This window comes from Pan troglodytes, chromosome 7, assembly GCF_028858775.2.
Source record: "Pan troglodytes isolate AG18354 chromosome 7, NHGRI_mPanTro3-v2.0_pri, whole genome shotgun sequence".
NCBI lineage: Eukaryota > Metazoa > Chordata > Mammalia > Primates > Hominidae > Pan > Pan troglodytes.
Genome location: NC_072405.2, coordinates 151486913 through 151504689, shown reverse-complemented (window position 1 = coordinate 151504689; position 17777 = coordinate 151486913). Strand labels below are relative to the sequence as shown.

At 56.8% G+C, this 17777-nt stretch overlaps 1 protein-coding gene across 6 annotated transcripts in view; it reads left to right on the top strand.

Moving 5' to 3' along the window:
• SLC45A4 (solute carrier family 45 member 4) overlaps positions 1-16828 on the top strand; it is a 101325-nt gene extending 84497 nt beyond the window's left edge. For 2 of the 6 annotated variants that reach the window (XM_054657546.2, XM_063816625.1), the window contains 7 exons: positions 2210-2398; positions 4164-4343; positions 4964-5985; positions 6807-6906; positions 8027-8238; positions 11446-11805; positions 12307-16828. In XM_054657546.2, the coding sequence (XP_054513521.2) occupies positions 2210-2398; positions 4164-4343; positions 4964-5985; positions 6807-6906; positions 8027-8238; positions 11446-11805; positions 12307-12432 (2189 nt within the window). In that variant the 3' untranslated portion in view covers positions 12433-16828. Of the gene's footprint in view, positions 1-2209; positions 2399-4163; positions 4344-4963; positions 5986-6806; positions 6907-8026; positions 8239-11445; positions 12057-12306 lie in introns of those variants that run through there. The other 4 variants (XM_063816623.1, XM_016959944.4, XM_063816626.1 and 1 more) reach the window with 3 other exon arrangements.
• The last annotated feature ends 949 nt before the right edge of the window (positions 16829-17777 follow it).

Genomic DNA, 17777 nt, shown 5'->3' with positions numbered 1-17777 from the left:
AAAGGGATATCAGATGAAAAGTCAGAGTTTTCAGAAAGGAAAGAGGACTGCTGGAAATGGTAAAGTGGTTTGGTTCAGGTCAGCTAGTGTTCGAGCCCTCTGTGGGTCACAGGTCCCATCTGGTGCCAGACTGGGGTGAGTGGTGGAGAGAGAGGAGTGAGCAGCTACGGCCCTCTGGGGGCACGGTCTCTCGTGAGTGCATGTGGGTGGCCGAGGTGGCTTCAATGCTGTGTGGAAAACGCAGGACCTGGCATGCGCAGGGTTGGCGGGGGCCTCCTGGGTGGATGGCCCCCAAGGAGTTTGAAAAGGGACAGCAGGAGGGGTTCCCAGGCAGGGAGGTGAGAACCAGCGCGCTGCTACAGGAGGCACCGAGAGCCCTTCTGGGTGCCCAATCCAGAGGAGCCAGGACCGCACACAGGCTCCGCAGCTCTGCGAGGGGCTGCCTGGCACGGGTTTGCCGACATACATTGGTACAGTCTGCATGTGGTGGGAGTAATGACTGCTTCCCATTCTTTCTGAAGTTTTGAGTGTTGCGCCCTCTGCGTAGTTTTGATAAAGAGACTTTTCTGAGAAATAGGCTTCCTGATGGATCATTATTAACAAGGGCAGGGACTCAGTTCTGGTGAAGCTGAGGAACCCGGGTCTGCCATGTAAACTCTCACCCATCCAGCGGACACGCTTCACATACTTCTCGTTTCCTGAAACATCAGTCCTTTCTGCTGACTCCAAGTAGGAATAAAATTCACCTTTCCTGAAGTTGTGTGCAGTGCAAAGGTCAAAGCAAACACCTTACATCCTCGGCCGAATGCATACATGTTTTAGCACATTAGCAATAATTTTGAAAGGTGCTTCCCTCCGCCTCTGAAAATGATTTCCTCCTCCCACACAAGTTTATTTTTCTTGCTAGCTCAACACAATATTCTCAATGGCTTTTGGCAGTGTACAATGTTAGCCAGATGAGCCGCTGGCGTGCCAAGCACCTTTATTTTGTAAGGAAGTGTTTTACTGACGTATAGTATGGGGGGAGGGCACAGATCTCAAGTCCCCTGTGGGATGAATTGGCACCGCGTGACTGGAGCGTGGGACTCCCATCCAGATCAAGAACAGACACCCGACCCCACTTCAGCCACTGCCCCCTGCCCCCTGCCAAGGGCAACCGGCACCCAAGTTCTCACAGTGGAGGGTCCTTTCCACGCCTTTGGACATCACACGACAGGCATCAGAGGTGCGTGGTCGTCTGTGTGGCTGCTTCGCTCAGCGCTGTGAGTGGGCTCGTGCGCACGGCTGCACAAGGCGGCCGCTCGTTCCCGTGCTGTGGTGCTCGTGACTGCCGACACTGTGTGCCCGCCTGGTTGGTGATGGACACGCAGGTTTCTGTGATAGGGAGGCAGCGTGTCAACTCAGGGACAGAGTTTGAAATCAGGTAGCCCTGGGCAGGAATCCTAGCTGTGTGACCTGGGGTGGATTACCTAACCTCTCTGAGCTTCAGTTTCTCTGTCTGCAATAGGCACCGTATTTCCTACCTCCCTGGGTGGTCAGGAAGGAGAATGTGAGCATGACAGGTGCCATCTGCAACCCCTTGGCTCTAGCTGGAGACACTCATGGTGCATCCCCCTGCCTCCACTCAGTGCCCACACAGAACAGCCTTTTGCTGGCTGTGGGGACCCTCTGCAGGACCCTCCATGGTACATTTTCAGCCAGTGAGGTCCAGAAGTCGTGGGCCCTTCCTGCCTCTGTGAAGCTGCAGTCACCGTCCTGCTCTTGTAGACTGTCTGGTGTCAGGGGACAGTGGCCCTGTGCCTGCCACCCTCAAAGTGGCCTTCAGCAGCCCCGAGGCCCTGGACAGCACCAGCAGTGTGGAGGGGCTCTCAGCCCTGTGTCCAGCCCCGGGCGGGGCGCCCTCCATGTGCCTGCACAGTCAGTGTGTGCTGCCCCTTAGGCTCGGGCCAGTGCAGGTGGGGCCCACTGGCCCTCCAAGGCCTGGCTGCTTTTCTCTGGCCACCTGATGCTTACAGCTGGGGCCGGGTTGATTTCAAGTCATCTGGCCTTGCAGAAAAAGGAAAGTCTACCCCGTGGAGACAACCTGAGCAGGGGATGTGCGCATGCGTGCATGTACACAGAGGCACCTGCCTGTCGCGGGGCTCCCAGGCAGACTGTGGCAGAGCCCGGCCAGTGCCTGCGTGTGCGACGGCCCTCGTGTCCCTTGCAGGCCTTCCGGAGCAGTACTACAGCCTCACCTGGTTCCTGAGCCCCATCCTTGGCCTCATCTTCACACCTCTCATTGGGTCTGCGAGTGACCGGTGCACCCTGAGCTGGGGCCGCCGGCGGCCCTTCATCCTCGCCCTCTGCATTGGCGTCCTCTTTGGCGTTGCACTTTTCCTTAACGGCTCTGCCATCGGTAAGTTTCTCGGCCACACCTGGTGTCCTCACAACACAGATGGGGTCCTGGCCCTGGGTAGCTCCTCTCATTAAAAGCTGAATGGTGTTGAATATTCAGGCTGACCCTCTGTGGGCCTGGCTGGGCTGCCGGGGCCGCCCTGGCGGTGACCACCCCTGGCGGTGACCACCCCTGGCAGCGCCGAAGCCGGCCCCATGTGGGAAAGCCGGAGGAACCTGTTCACAGGGAAACGCTTCCTGTTGTGATCATTTGTTTTTAATGCGTATCTGACACCCCGTCCTGTTTCCAGCATTCTTTCAGAAATTATCTTGTCTTTTTTTGTTCTCCTTTTCTTCGACTTGGTGTTAAAATGTCCAGAACCTGGTTTGATGTTTGTGTTTTGCCTTCTTGGTTGTTGTTTTCTTTTGAATTAAAGCAACTCTGTGTGGGAAAATAGTTTTTGCCTTGAGGGCACCCATCAAAACTGTTAAAACATTTTTCTGGCAAGAACTTTTTGAGACAGAGGAGCTTAATCTGTGTTCTGAACTAGAGGAACTTGCCCCGGGCCTGCACTGATGCGGACGGAGCTGAGGGAGTTAAGCGGCAGGAGGAGAGGCCCCGGGACGCTTCTCAGAGCCTGAGTGGGCACTGGCTGTGGGGTGGGCTTTGTCGCCAACAGGCGATGCCTCTGATTGCGTGTTGGGGGTGCGGCTGCCCTGGCGCCTGCTGGGCGCGGAGCTGCCGGCCCCCTGCCTGTCCGTGTCCCTCGAGAGCAGCCCTCCCCTCCCTGCTGGAACAACGTGGCTTCCCAGGGCTGTGTCCTTGGGGGTGGTCCTGCCCAAATGTGACCCAGATGGCAGCCAGCTTGGGAGCCCCAGCCCCTCTGCCTCGGAGCCGTCGCCTGCCCGTGGTCTGAGGAGGCCAGCAAGGACCACCTGGGCAGAAAGCCCTTCTCCCGCGCCTCCCACGGGACAGGTGTATCTGTGTTCAGGCCTGGGTCCCGGGCTCTGGCCCCCAATTCCTCTAATCTTGTCAGGAGGGCACTGCTTGTCTCCCTGGTGGGAAGTGGAGACCCAAGGTGAGCCTCAGCCATCAACATTGATCTGGATTCAGGGGCAGACTGCCCTGAGGCAGGAGGGACATGGGTGGGACTGCTTTTGAGTGCCGGCAGCCCACTGCAGGAGGACTCGTAGGTGAGGTGCGGCCACTGGCATCTTTCTCTCCAGAGCCACGTCTCCTGAACCCAGGCTGCCCCGAGAACTTGTGTGCAAAGCCCCTAGAGTTTGGGGTGTCGTTTCCTTTCAGACCTAGAGCAGGCCCAGCGAGACCCCCTGCGCCTGCCTCGCGAAGCCTCATCAGTGTCCCCTGCGGGTTGTCTGCGGCATGAGCGCCTTTCCCTGTGGGCGTCTGCACTACCATGTGCGGCCTTCTTAGCGACAGTGAATTCGTGCTTCCAGCACAGCAGCCGTCCTCTGACAGCCGGGGTAGAAAGGTCTATTCTTCCCCTTTCTGTTTGAAAAACGTCAAGGGCGCGTAAACCCTTGGAGGTCCAATAAACAGCTAACCGAATGGGGAGAAAAACCCTGGAACCCTCAGAAGTGCGTGGAATAAAGCCCAACTCCTTTCTGCTGCCTCTGTGCCTAAGAGCCTCTCTCTTGTGCCGGAAGGCTGGCATGGTTTTGTGGCCGTGCCCCCTCCGCATGCCCCTTCCATGTGGCTGTTTGCTATCAGGCCCACCCTGGCCAGTGCTTGAGGACCTGACCGCCCTCCCGTGTGCTCTGCGCAGGTCTGGCCCTCGGCGATGTCCCCAACCGGCAGCCCATCGGCATCGTGCTCACGGTACTGGGGGTGGTGGTCCTGGACTTCAGCGCCGATGCCACCGAGGGGCCCATCCGCGCCTATCTGCTGGACGTGGTGGACAGCGAGGAGCAGGACATGGCCCTCAACATCCACGCCTTCTCTGCCGGTAACGCTGCCGCACCGAGGCTGGGTGGCCGGGGTCCAACGTGCCCGGGCCTGGTGTGGGGAGGCGACAGGAGCCTGTGTTGTCAGCGCTGCCTCATCAGGCTGCATGGAGGGTTGAGGCAGTGGGCAGGGTCTTAGGGCTGGAAGGTAACCAGGGGCAGCCCCTCCTGACCACCGAGCACAGTGGGGCCAAGGCACTGAGGAGCCTCAAGGGGCAGGAGGCCAGGCCTGCAGAGGGTGACATGCATGCTGGCACAGTGAACCTCCCAGCCCTGCACTGACCTTGCCCTCCAGCAGGGCAGTACTCCCATCCAGGGTGAACGTGGCCAGCTCCGTATGCAGAGGGAATGCCCTTCAGTGCAGAGAGGCGCACACTTGTGTCCGTCCTGGGGTAGTCTGCCCTTCATTGATCAAGGGGCAATTCTGTTGGGTCAGAATTCTCAGACCCAGCGGCAGCTGCAGTTTCTTGTTTTGTTTTCCTACTGCTTTCTCCTTCTCCATCCCCTGACTCCCATCATGAGGGCAGCCCCGGCCCCCTGGTAGAGGGAGAGGCCCTCCCAGAGCTTTCCCCCCCGTGGCCTGGTGCCACCGGCTCACCGGCTGCCGCTTCCTCCCACGCAGGCCTCGGCGGAGCCATCGGCTACGTGCTGGGTGGGCTGGACTGGACCCAGACCTTCCTGGGCAGCTGGTTCCGGACCCAGAACCAGGTGCTCTTCTTCTTCGCCGCCATCATCTTCACGGTGTCCGTGGCCCTGCACCTGTTCAGCATCGACGAGGAGCAGTACAGCCCGCAGCAGGAGCGCAGCGCTGAGGAGCCCGGCGCCCTGGACGGGGGCGAGCCGCACGGCGTCCCTGCCTTCCCAGACGAGGTACAGTCGGAGCACGAGCTGGCCCTGGACTACCCGGATGTGGACATCGTGCGCAGCAAAAGCGACTCGGCGTTGCACGTGCCGGACACCGCGCTGGACCTGGAGCCCGAGCTGCTGTTCCTGCATGACATCGAGCCCTCCATCTTCCACGACGCCTCCTACCCCGCCACCCCCCGCAGCACCAGCCAGGAGCTCGCCAAGACCAAGCTGCCCCGCCTGGCCACCTTCCTCAAGGAAGCCGCCAAGGAGGACGAGACCTTGCTGGATAATCACTTGAATGAAGCTAAAGTCCCAAACGGAAGTGGCTCCCCCACAAAGGACGCCCTCGGCGGCTACACCAGGGTGGACACGAAGCCCTCGGCCACGTCGAGCTCCGTGCGGCGGCGGCGGCACGCGTTCCGCAGGCAGGCCTCCAGCACCTTCTCCTACTACGGCAAGCTCGGGTCCCACTGCTACCGCTACCGGCGCGCCAACGCCGTGGTGCTCATCAAGCCGTCGCGCAGCATGAGCGACCTGTACGACATGCAGAAGCGGCAGCGGCAGCGGCACCGGCACCGGAACCAGAGCGGGGCCACCACCTCCAGCGGGGACACCGAGAGTGAGGAGGGGGAGGGCGAGACCACCGTGCGCCTGCTGTGGCTCTCCATGCTGAAGATGCCCAGGGAGCTGATGCGGCTGTGCCTCTGCCACCTCCTCACCTGGTTCTCTGTCATCGCCGAGGCCGTGTTCTACACCGACTTCATGGGCCAGGTCATCTTCGAAGGCGACCCCAAGGTGAGTGCTCGGCCACCGGAGCGGGGCCGCTCTCTCTGTCCACCTGCGGCTCACGGAGAAGCTCACGGGCTGGGCCGGGGGGACTCTTCCTCGTGCCCACGTGTGTCAGGGAGGCCACACGGTGCCTCCCGTGCAGGTGAGGGACCCGCGGCAGGCGGCTGGCCCACGTGCGCCTCTGGGAACTTGGTGGGGGCCGTCCTGGCGTCACGGGGTGGGTTGCAGTGAGGCCCGCGGTGAGCAGTCGTGAATGCTGATTCTGGTGTGAACGGGGTGTCTGTTACTGTGTGTCAGACTACCCCAAAACGGCAGCTAAGATAATGGCCTGCTGTTGACCATGCCAGGCTCATTGGCGGCCCTTCTGGTCCCTGTGGTAACGGCTGGGTCACACCTGTGGCTGCGTTTGCCAGGAGAACCAAGGTGCCCTCAGCACACGCTCGGGCCTCCTGTCTCCATACGGTCCCTCCCTTTCTGGTCCAGTCTGAGCTGCTCCATGCAGTGGCTCCGAGAGGGCCATGGCGGAGGCTGCGGCTGCATCACTTCTGCAAGTCCAGACCAGCCCAGACTGGGGACCGGGAGACACACAGAACCCCCCGCCTCTTGCCGCGGTGGCAGAGTCACATCACAGAACATTCGTGGTCTGGGAGGCATGGAAATGCTTTACAGATAGCAAGCGACTTGGGCTGGGCTCTCCTCCTGGATGGGACTTTGCTGTCACCGCTCTCAGAATGAGCAGCCGGTCAGCAGTTCCCGTGGGAAATACGCTCCTGGCCTGGAGGGCCCAGCAGATGCCCTCGTCAGCCCCCGTCTCGTTTCCGGAACAGGCCCCCTCCAACTCGACCGCCTGGCAAGCCTACAACGCCGGGGTCAAGATGGGCTGCTGGGGCCTGGTCATTTATGCTGCCACTGGTGCTATTTGTTCAGGTAAGAGCTCCCCAAGTCAGGTCAGCACTCGCACCCCAGAAAACTCAGCGATTAGAAATGCAGACGAGAGAATCCTGCACCTTAGAAGCTGGGGCCATCAGTCGCACTGACTTCTGGGTCCCTCAAAACAGGGCCGCCCCTTGGGGGGAAGCATCGAAATTCCCATATCCTCGTTTTAGGGAAAAGGCCGCTGTGGGCTGGCACCAGAAGCAGTGTGGTTCTGAGACCCTTTTGGGGCCTGTCCTGCCTCTGCGGTCCCATGATGCTGTCCCACGTCAATGGCGCCTCCAGACACGCTGTCCCTGGCCCCAGCACAGAGCTGGATGGAGGCCTGGCGATCAGAGCAGTGGAGGAGCAGGGCCCAGGCACGTTTCACCCTGAGGGATGGGGCCGGGGTGACAGGCTTCCGTCCTGCAGCGAGGCTCACCGGGAACCAGGGGTAATTGGGTCAGGGGTCTCTGAGCCGAGTGTGAATCGGGCTGGCCTGCCTGGACTCTGAACATGGGGAAGGCCAGCTTCATTTCGGCCTGAGCCAGATGTGAGGATGGCCGAAGTAAATGCCTCTTGGTCAGCGGCAGCCGGCGCATTGGTAAACGGCGTTGTCACCGCTTGAACAGAGGAATTCTCAGCAGAGCACTTTCCCAGGGGAGGTGCCGTCTGAGCTGCCGCATCAGGAAGGGTGAGGGAAGAACAGAGCGGTGCCCATGAGAAAAACCAGCAAAAATGTGTGTTCCCGAGGCAGGACTGTCCACTGCTACCCACATCAGGAGAAGAAATCGTCCTGGGTGTATGGCCAGAGAAGGCCACTGAGTGGGCCCAGATTGGCCTGGCAGGGCAGGGGGCCCCTGGGAGCTGCAGGACGGGCGGGGTTATGGGGTCTGGGACAAGGAGGGCCAACTTCTGTCTGTGGTGCTGGAGCCACTGGGCATCCCAGCGGGCCCGTGAGCTACAAATACATGCCGGAGGCCTGTGCCAGCTGTGCCTACCTGACCAGTTCTGGGTTCAGCTGGAAGGAGTAGAGGTCGGGGGGATGTGGGGGGCGAGGGGAGGGATGGTGGAGGGAGCCCGACAGGAGCCAGCCGCCTGCCCACTGTCCTTGTCCCTGTGCCCCTCTCTGCAGCCCTGTTACAGAAGTACTTGGACAACTACGACCTGAGTGTCAGGGTGATCTACGTGCTGGGGACGCTGGGCTTCTCTGTCGGCACAGCCGTGATGGCCATGTTTCCCAACGTCTACGTCGCCATGGTCACCATCAGCACCATGGGCATCGTCTCCATGAGCATCTCCTACTGCCCGTACGCCCTGCTGGGCCAGTACCATGACATCAAGCAGGTGCGTCCACCGTAGCCCTGAGATCTGCGCTCCAGCCTCCTGAGTGCCTTCCCTCCATACAGAGCAGAGCCCTGTGCTTCCCCGGGGGGACATTCACGACACAGATGGCCCTCCTTCCTCTCCGGTTCTGAGATGGCCCCTTCCAAAGCCCACAGAGCCACCACCTGCCCCTGGTTGGTCCCTGGCCACAAAGCGTCTTCTCCTTCAGCCGCCCCCACCCCCCTAGCACCTCCAGAGGCTTCTGGAGGCAAAAGCACTGTCCCTGCCCCTTTGGTCCCCTCAGGCCCAGTCACATTTCCCTGAGGGGGAAGCTCCAGCCCCGTGTTTTCAACTTGGATGGGAGGAAAGCCACCCAGGTATGCCTAGACTTCCTGGCGGCCACATTTAGAAAGTGAAAAGGCCAGTGAAGGCCATTTTCATAGCATATTTATTCAACCTGGTGTATCTAAAACATTATTTCAGCATGTACTCTATATGAAAAAAGTCATCGAGATACCTTACACTCTTGCTCATCGTTGAAATTGTGTGTATGTTACATCACAGCACATCACACATGAGACGAGCTTTATCTCAAATGCTCAGTAGCCGCAGCACAGGCAGACTCTTGCCTCTTTCTGGACTTTATGCAGCTGAAACATCTGGCTTCATCCTCTAGGATTCACTCATGTGCTTGCTGGCGGCAGCACGGCCAGCCTTTTCATGTCACAGTGTGTGGCCAGATGCACCCTGCTTTGTGAGCCTTTGGGTGCTTCCAGGTTGGGGCCGTCACAGGTAGCACTGCACGAACATCCCTTGCCACAAACACCTCCTGTTGTGCCCGTGCTGTTGGTTGACAGTCTCCTTGGAGTAGATGTGGTGTGTGTGGTTTGAGGTGGGGGTTCAAGACTTTTATTTTTTTCCCTACATATGGGTGTCTGCCTAGGTCATGACCCAGCACTGCTCCCCGCCCCTCTGTGCAGTGCCACCTTTGCCATAAATTGGGCTTCCGTGTAAGCATGTGTTTCCGCTCTCTTCTCTTCCGCTAGTCTCTCTATTCTTGCACAAATATCAACTGTCTCTCACTAGTTTTATGATAAGTCCTGAAAACTGGTAGTAGAAATCCCTCAACTTTGTTCTTCAAGATTGTCTTGGCTATTCTCAACCATTTATTTGTCATCTAAATGTTAGATTCAGCTTCTGGGCTTTTAAAATTAAAAACAAATTATATGGGTCAATTTGGGGAGAGTGAATGACTTTGTAGTATGGAACTTCCTATCCCTAAGTGTGACATACCCTTCTATTATTAATCCTCAGTGCATCAGTGTGACATGCCCTTCTATTATTAATCCTCAGCACATCTGGAGATTCTTTGGGCCATCTACTTACACAGCCACATCATCTGTGTCTAATGAGCTCCGTTTTCTCCTTCCTGATCCTTTGTACCTGTTACTTATTTTCCTTGCCTTCTTGGAATGGCTGGAACCTCCAATACTAAATACGTAGAAGTGGTGTTTGCTCTTTCAAACTCAACAGGGGAGTATTTAATATCTTACTAGGAAGTATGATGCTTTTTTTTTTTTTTTTTTGGAGACAGAGTCTCGATCTGTCGCCCAGGCTGGAGTGCAGTGGTGCAATCTCGGCTCACTACAACCTCTGCCTCCTAGCTACTCAGCCTCCCGAGTAGCTGGAACTACAGGCGCCTGCCACCACACCCAGCTAATTTTTGTATTTTTAGTAGAGACGACAGTTTCACCATGTTGGCCAGGCTGGTCTCAAACTCCTGACCTTAGGTGATCCACCCATCTCGGCCTCCCAAGGTGCTGGGATTACAGGTGGAAGCCACTGCGCCCAACCCAGAGTATGATGCTTTAATTTGTGTTTTTCTGAGAATGTGTCCATTTCATCTGCACTTTCAAAATTATTAGCATTAAATTGTTCTCTTATGATCTAATGTGATGGAACCTATAGTGATAACACCTTTTTCCTCCCGTATTAGTTATCTGAGACTTTATTGATTTTATTTGTGTTTCAAAGAACTTTTGGCGTCTTAGTCCTCCCTGCCACGTGTCCGCGTGCTTGCGCGTTCACTGCCGTCCTTTGCTGTCTCCTGCCTTCCGTTATGTCTTGGTTTAATTTGCTGTTGCTCATTTCTTACTCTGATTTCCAAGCTAATATTTGCATTTAAGGTCAGTTTCCCTCCACACACACCTTTAGCTGCACCATGCAGGTTTTAATGTTGGGTTTTCTTTTAAAAGATTTTTATAATTTTCATTACGATTTCTATTTTGAACCATGAATTATTTAGAAGGACACTGATGAATTTCTGACATTTGGGCTTTTTCCAGTTGTCCTGTTGTTACTGATTTCCAGTGTGACTTCTTAATGGCCAGAGAACATACCCCATGTGGTTGCAGCCTTACAGTTAGCTGAGGCTTCCTTTGTGGCCCAGCACATCACGCGTGTTGGTAAATGTTCCATGTATGCTTGGAAAGAATGTGGGTCCTGCACCTAGTGCCCCGTCTCTGTCTGGGAGGTCAACCTTGACATTGCTTAGCTCTTCTCTTCCTGCTTCTGTCTATTTTCTGAAAGGTAGATAACCATCTCTCACTGTGATTATGGCACACACATTTAGAGCTGCTTTGTTTTTTAGCTTCTTAGTGGACTGACCTTTTTTTCACTATCTCTAGGAAAAAGCCTTTGCATAGATGCTGTCTAATGGTAGTAATATATGTCCAGCAGTTTTCTTTTGTATCTTTGTGCAAGAAACACAAGTGAAACTGCTAACTCTTTCCGTGGGTCCAGCCTTTGTTGCACGTGGCCACCTGCAGTTATACTTTGGGAGGCATCAACCTGGGCTCACAGCACCCCTCCCCACTCAGCCCCTGCTGGAGACCACCAGGGTGAGGGGGAGCCCGCCTGGTGGAGCCTGGCCCTGCCACCTCCTTGAGACTGGAGGCCAGATTCCTGGGAAGCCCACGTCCCGATTGGATTGACAGAGTTGCTTCCACGCCTGCCCTCTCCTTGAGCTAGAACTTCCCACCTCTTCTGCCTGTACAGTGCTGGACAGGAGCTGGGGGATTGAGGGTGCTCAGGCAGGAGTGGTTGCCAAGAGACTCGGTGGAAGACGGGTCATGTTTCCAGGCTTCTGGGTTAATACTCACAGTTTTGAAGCGCGGGTGGCAGCCACCTTCTCCAGCCGCTCACCGCCTCGTGTTTCCTCTCTTGCAGTACATCCACCACAGCCCCGGGAACTCCAAGCGAGGGTTTGGCATAGATTGCGCCATCCTGTCCTGCCAAGTGTACATCTCGCAGATCCTGGTGGCCTCTGCCCTTGGGGGCGTGGTCGACGCCGTGGGGACTGTCCGTGTCATCCCCATGGTGGCCTCTGTGGGCTCTTTCCTGGGCTTCCTGACGGCCACATTCCTGGTGATCTATCCCGACGTGTCAGAGGAGGCCAAGGAGGAGCAGAAAGGCCTGTCTTCCCAGTTGGCCGGCGAAGGCGGGGCCGGCGGAAACAGCGAAAAGCCCACCGTGCTGAAGCTCACGCGGAAGGAGGGCCTGCAGGGACCGGTGGAGACGGAGTCCGTGGTCTGAGCCGCACTCCCGTTTACACACATTCCACCGGGCGGGTGGGCGGGCGGGCGGGCGGCGGGGCCAGGCCATGGGCGGGAGCAGAGAGACACCGCGGAACCCTGCAGATGCTGTGGCCGACCCGGCAGTGCGGGCCAGAGCCCCTCCGCCCCCATAGCCACAATTCAGTAGTCGTAGGGTAGGTTTGAGCTACTAAGCAAATACCACACTAACCACTTTTTCGATAATTAAAAGAATCATTTGAAATATTTTTTTTAATTGAAAAAGATCTTTTAATTTCAGCTCTTTTATTCTGCAGGTGTATTATTCTGCATGTTTTTAAATGATATAAAACATTTATATAGACAATAAGCAACTTAGAAAAAATAAGATTTTGCATTTCTAAAATTATAATTGAAAACAAAATCTGACATTCTCTGCTAGGTCTTATCTGAATGCTTCAGATAATGGTAGTGTAGTCAGTGACTAAAATATTTTTATCAAATTTCCTCTCTGTAGACGCCTGCAGGTATTGACGTCTGTCAGATCTCGTCACATTGGCTGGTGCCGCAGCTGTTGGAGAGTATTTTTCTTTATGATTATTTTAGAAAAAAAATTTTCTTTTCCACAATGTGGTTCTCTTAGAAGAACGACGTATCTTCTTTTCCTCAGCGAGTTGGACACATTGTGCCCAGGGCAGCCCTGTCCTTGGGCAGCGGCCGCACACCAAAGCTGGGAGGAGGCTGGTCCGGGGGGCCTGGGCAGAAGACAGTGATCTGCAGGGGTGGCTCCCAGACACCCTGCCCAGGGATGGGCTGGGCACCACCTGGGGGCGGAGCATGAGCTCCAGACGAGCTCCTGCGTGCGCGTGTGAGTGTGTCTGCGCCCAGCCATGTGACCCCGCTCGTCCCGTCTGAAGGACTCTCCTAGGAGGCCAGGTTGCCCCTCCAGACCCCTCCCAACGTCAGGGGGAAGGAAACGGTTGACTTTCACTGCACTTTGATTCGTCTCTAAACCATTTGCTGGGGATTCCTGAGAGCAGAGCTCCCAGCGGGCCCTGCCTCCCAAGTCCCGCCGCAAGGCTACCTCGGGTGTGTGGATGTGCGAGGGCCTCCCCCGCTTGCAAAGGGGACATGCGTGCTGGAACCTATCGGAACTCCATGCCTTCCTCGCCTGCTCACCTGCTCGACGCTGGAATCGGGACAGGTGCAAAGGGAAGCAGACGTCTGGGACAGCTAAGGCCCGTGTCACCGGAGGGCTCCGCACAGTCGTTCTGGTTTCAACGAATAAGCAAAACTCGGGCAAGTACTGCAGCTATTTGGAGATGTTTTCCAAACCACAGTCTCTTTAGAACTAAGCCGATTTGAAACGGTCGGTGTAGGCTTACTGAGATCAGGAGACAGGGAGGCCCCGCACATCACACAGATAAAGTCAGACAATTGTAATTAATACTTTTGCTGCCTCAAGTTGTTTTTTAAATAAAGTACTTTGAAATGCATGAGAATCATGCTGCAATATGATCATTCTAGAGCAAATATATATATACACGTATATATATTTCAAGATGAAACTAAAGCAGTTTTTAAATAAATTACTTGAATTTTCTGTGTATTTAAAGGAACGACTGTTTAATGTACTTGATGGGCCTCTGGTCTTGCCGTGTCTCCTGCCGCTGGTGGCACTTTGTAGATTGTGTGTTTGTGTCCGGGTGGCAGTTGGGTACCTGCTCACGCACGGTGTGTCTGCCAGGCCACGGTGTCCCAGGATCGCAGAGGGCTGACTTCAAGACTTCAAGAACATTTTCTGGATGTGTGGAAACTTGAGAATGGCCTTGTGAATCTCGTGCTTGGACAGGGCAAGTCCGACTACTGAAAGTGCTGCCAGCTTTGCTGCGAGCCCTCCGGCCAGCGGGAGCCCCGTGGGCTGGGCACTGTGGCCCTTCTTCTCTGGGGGACGGCACCCCTGGCTTCCTCACCTCGGCCGGGCGTCCGTGGCAGCTCACTCTATGCAACTTGATCCTCTAGCGGCTTTAAGACTGTAGATCCCCTCTCTGAGACCTGGCTGTACTTGTCAGGATCTCGAGGCACAGCTCCCGTCTTAGCTGGTTTCTCCAGCTTCTCGTCCTGACGACTGTAAAACAGTTGGAGGCAAGAAAGCAGTGGATGTGGGGTGGCAGTGGCCTGACCCGAATCAAGATCCGACCCAAACCACACCAAATGTGGGTTCATCTGGGGGCCACCCCTTGCCTGAGGCTTCCCACCCTCATCTGAAGGCCCAGGGGCCGGATCCAGGGCTCACCAAAGCCGATTCCTCGCCAGCTGGGAGTGCAGAAGTCTCAGGGCCTGGCTGTGACTTGATTTTTAGGAGGAAGAGGGGCTTCGCAACCCCCCTCTGAACAGTGTGTTAACCCTTGAGATCCCAGCCTCGACTAATCTGAAGTAAGGACAACAAAGGCCATTCAGTGCCCTCCACGTGGCCTTGCCACAGTCACTGTCAGGGTATGAACGTGCCGGAAGCCAGTGCCAGCCAGGGACAGGCGTGACTGTTGTGTGCTCCTCGGTGACAGGAGTCGGTGGCTGCACACTTTGTAGACTCGTCAAGCTGTCAGCACTTCAGGTGTTTGCAAGCAAAGCCCTTCTTAGTGTGCAGGTCAGTGTGCAGACCCCAAATGAGGGGACCGCAGGGGCTGGGGTCCAGGGTCAGTAGAGTCGGTTTCTGGAGCTGCCTTCCTGGGAGGCAGGTGTGGGTGACCAGGGCTCTGGCGGTGCGTGTGGGCCCGGCCTGGCCACAGCGCGGACCAGGTCACGACATCTTTAGCCTCAACCCCTCCCTTGCACTGAGATTATTTCCAGATTGCACTCACTTGAAACTGTCCGTGTCGTCACCTTGTGTCTTAAGGGAAGCCGAGAAGAAGGGCAGGCGGGCAGGCTGTCTTGTCTGCAAAGTGCCATTGCGCCCGCAGCTTGTGTCGGTCAGGCTGCAGCTCAGGTGTCTGTGGCTTCTAACCTTGTACCTCAGACAGATGCGGTAACAAGGCGGGGCTGGGGACGCCGGTCAGTGTCAAAGGGGAGGTGCTCTGGCTGATAGCCTTGCCCGAGAGGGACGAGGAGGCCGTGCGGGTGCCCCCTGGGGAAGCTGGCCAGCCATCCAGTGCTGAGGATGCAGCTGGAGTTGGGCTCATGGCACCCTTGGGGTGTGGGCTGTGCAGGCTGCTGGCCTGGGTGCCTCTGCACACTGAGTGGAGTGTCAGGCAGGGTGTGTCGGTTGGTCGAGTCTTGTGTGATGTGCGCAGACCAGTTACCAAACTAGGATAATGTTGGTCTCATTTGTGGTGGTTTTGTTCCCTCTACAAGTCAGCTAAGTAAAGACTCTTTTAACGAGCTTCCCCTTAACACACGGCAGAAGTTTCCAGGTGCAGGAATGCGAGCTGGCGGGAAGGGGCAGAGGCCGTGAGCTCTCAGCTGGGCCGGCCTGCCTGTGCCCCCTTTCCTGGGTCTGTCGGCAGACTGGCATCATGACGTTCCCTGGTGGCTGAAGAGCTAGCTTTGGAGTGTTGTTTTTCTCACTCTCAGGCAGGGGCCTTAGCTGGAATCATCCGACCTGCCACTGAACACGCCAGTGCTGTGTGCTGCCTCTTGGACACCTGCCCTTGAAAGCCTCAGGCCCCTGGGAGAAGCACTCTGTCCAGTCCTGTCCCCGGGGGGAAGGCAGGGCCACTGAGCCCTCCTCAGATGGTTAGTGGCTTCCAACAGCCATCAGGAGTGTTTCTTGAAGGCCCCAGGTGTGGAGGACTTGGTCTGTGACCATCTAGAACCCCAGAGCTGAACAGGAAGCTGCCCTTGCAGCAACAAGAGGGCTGGAAGGGGGGGCTGCAGGCCACCCTCGGCTCTCCCACTGCTGGGGCAGTGATGTTCGGGTGACATGTTTGAAAAATACTCTCAAAGATAGCAACTGTTCCCTTATATGGCTAATGGTTTGTGCAGCCACCAGCGATGGCGGCCCCTATTAGAGACCAGGTTTGTTAAAACACCAAATATTGCTGTCCACACTAGACATTAACCGGCTTCAGAAAAGATGGACACCTTTTCCCACGCTGTTTCGCTTCTTAACTTTGGTCCAGCTTTAGCCACCACACAGCGTGTGAGGGACTGCTGCTGCGGAGTCAGCCTCGTTTGTCCCTCCGCCTCCCACCAGCACGTGCCGCTTCTGAGAGACACCAGCTCCCTGCCTCCAAGCCTGGTGCCACAGGCCTGTCGTGAGGGACCCCTGCTTCCGAGAGCTCCTGGGGGGGTTCTGCCCTTCACCACCTGGGAGAGGTGTCAGTTCAGTTCCGAGTTGAACAAGGCCCGTGCACACAGCATGTTGAGGGCCCAGCCGAAAGTTCTTGTCACCTCCTCATGCAAAGCCAGCCATCACTCTCCGGCCAGAGCTCAAGGTGGCCCCTTGGCCAGCCCTTCCTTGGGTCCTCCAGGAGGACTGAGCACCCCTCCTAGCAGCATCCCTCGCCCTCCACAGGGCTGCCAGGGGCACGTCGCTCTGTGCCGTGGACTGAGACCATCCCCTGGTGACAGAATGACCCGTTTGTTGGAAATGCCTCGTTGCCAGAGAAACTCCCCAGGCATCTCGGAACGAAACTATTTAGTTCCATTGTGAACTGGCCACAGGACAGCTTTTTATCAACTTATTAAGTTGGAGCACTGTAATCGCGCTTGCTGAGTTAGCGGTGGTGGTAAGCGTGTGTTAAACACATAATGTTACGTTTTAGGAGGAGGTGGTCGTAAGGCAGTGTCGTGTCGCTCATGACTCTTCTGTTAGTTGGGTAACAGTGGCCTCATGTTTGTGTCTGTGTGTACACAGAGCCCTTAGGTTCTGCTCTGTCTCTTTGCCAGGTGAATGTTTGTGGCATGCGCTGCTGTCCGCGCCCCTCTGTCCTGCGCAGGGTTCAGCTGTGCAGCGCCCTGATTTCCTCCATACACACAGAACCTCCTTGTGTCTGTTTCTCTGTTCCTCTGTGGCTGACTCAATAAACTTTTCCCTCTGACATGATGATGTGGGTGTGTCTGTCACTTCCCTGTGGCCTCCTGCCCTCTGCCTTCCTGGAGCCTGGTGGGTCTAGTGGGCTGTCTGAGGCCTGCGGAGGGGAGCTGGGCCCAAGTACCAGAGCATTTGCTTCCCAGAGGCCCCGCCAGCTGGCAAATCTGGGGCCTGTCCCTGGAACCCACACACAGGCCCACCCAGGTGGGGTTGAGGCCTGGGCCTTCTGCAGGCCTGTTCTGGTGGAGCCGGGGTGGGGCCCGCGGCCTACCTCTGCTGAAGGGTCCCTGACTGTCCCTGGAGCCAGTGTCTTAAGGAGGCAGCCTGCTTGCTGTTGCTGCCAGCAGGAGGGGCCGTGCTGGGCTGAGGACGGGGTGGCCTGGTGTGTGCACCTGGCTTTGGCGCCCCAGGGGACATACGGGGTCCTGGGGCGGCTGGAAGAGCGCTCCATTGACCTTCCTACAGGCAGAGTGAGTCATCTCTGTCCTCTGGCACCCCACTGAGGGCTGTGACTGGCAGTTGGCAGTGGAGGAAATGAAAGGGAGGGGACTTGCCCCGGGTTACCCAGCTGCTGGGGTTTGAATCCGGAAGCGAGTTTTCTTCAGTGGCTCTTCTGATTTGTGGGGCGTGGAAGGGGTCCCAGCAGGGCCGGGGTGTGGGGTAGAAGGGATCTGCTCAGACGAGGGAGAAAGGGACAAGGGACTTTGATAGTTGGGGGGTGTCACCACGGGGCTCCTGGATGGGACCTGCGCAGTTGGGGGCCCACGGAAGCCAGGAACCTCCGGACCTGGGGACAAGTCCCAGCTGGGCCACTCTGGCGCTGTTACCTGGGCGCCCTGCTGCAAAACGCAGGCTGATGGCCCTGTGGTGGGGACTAAAGGGATGGTCGCTGTCCTTCGGCCAGACGAGAGTGGGACGGAGATCCAGGGCCGCCCAGACTCTGCACCCAAGGCCCC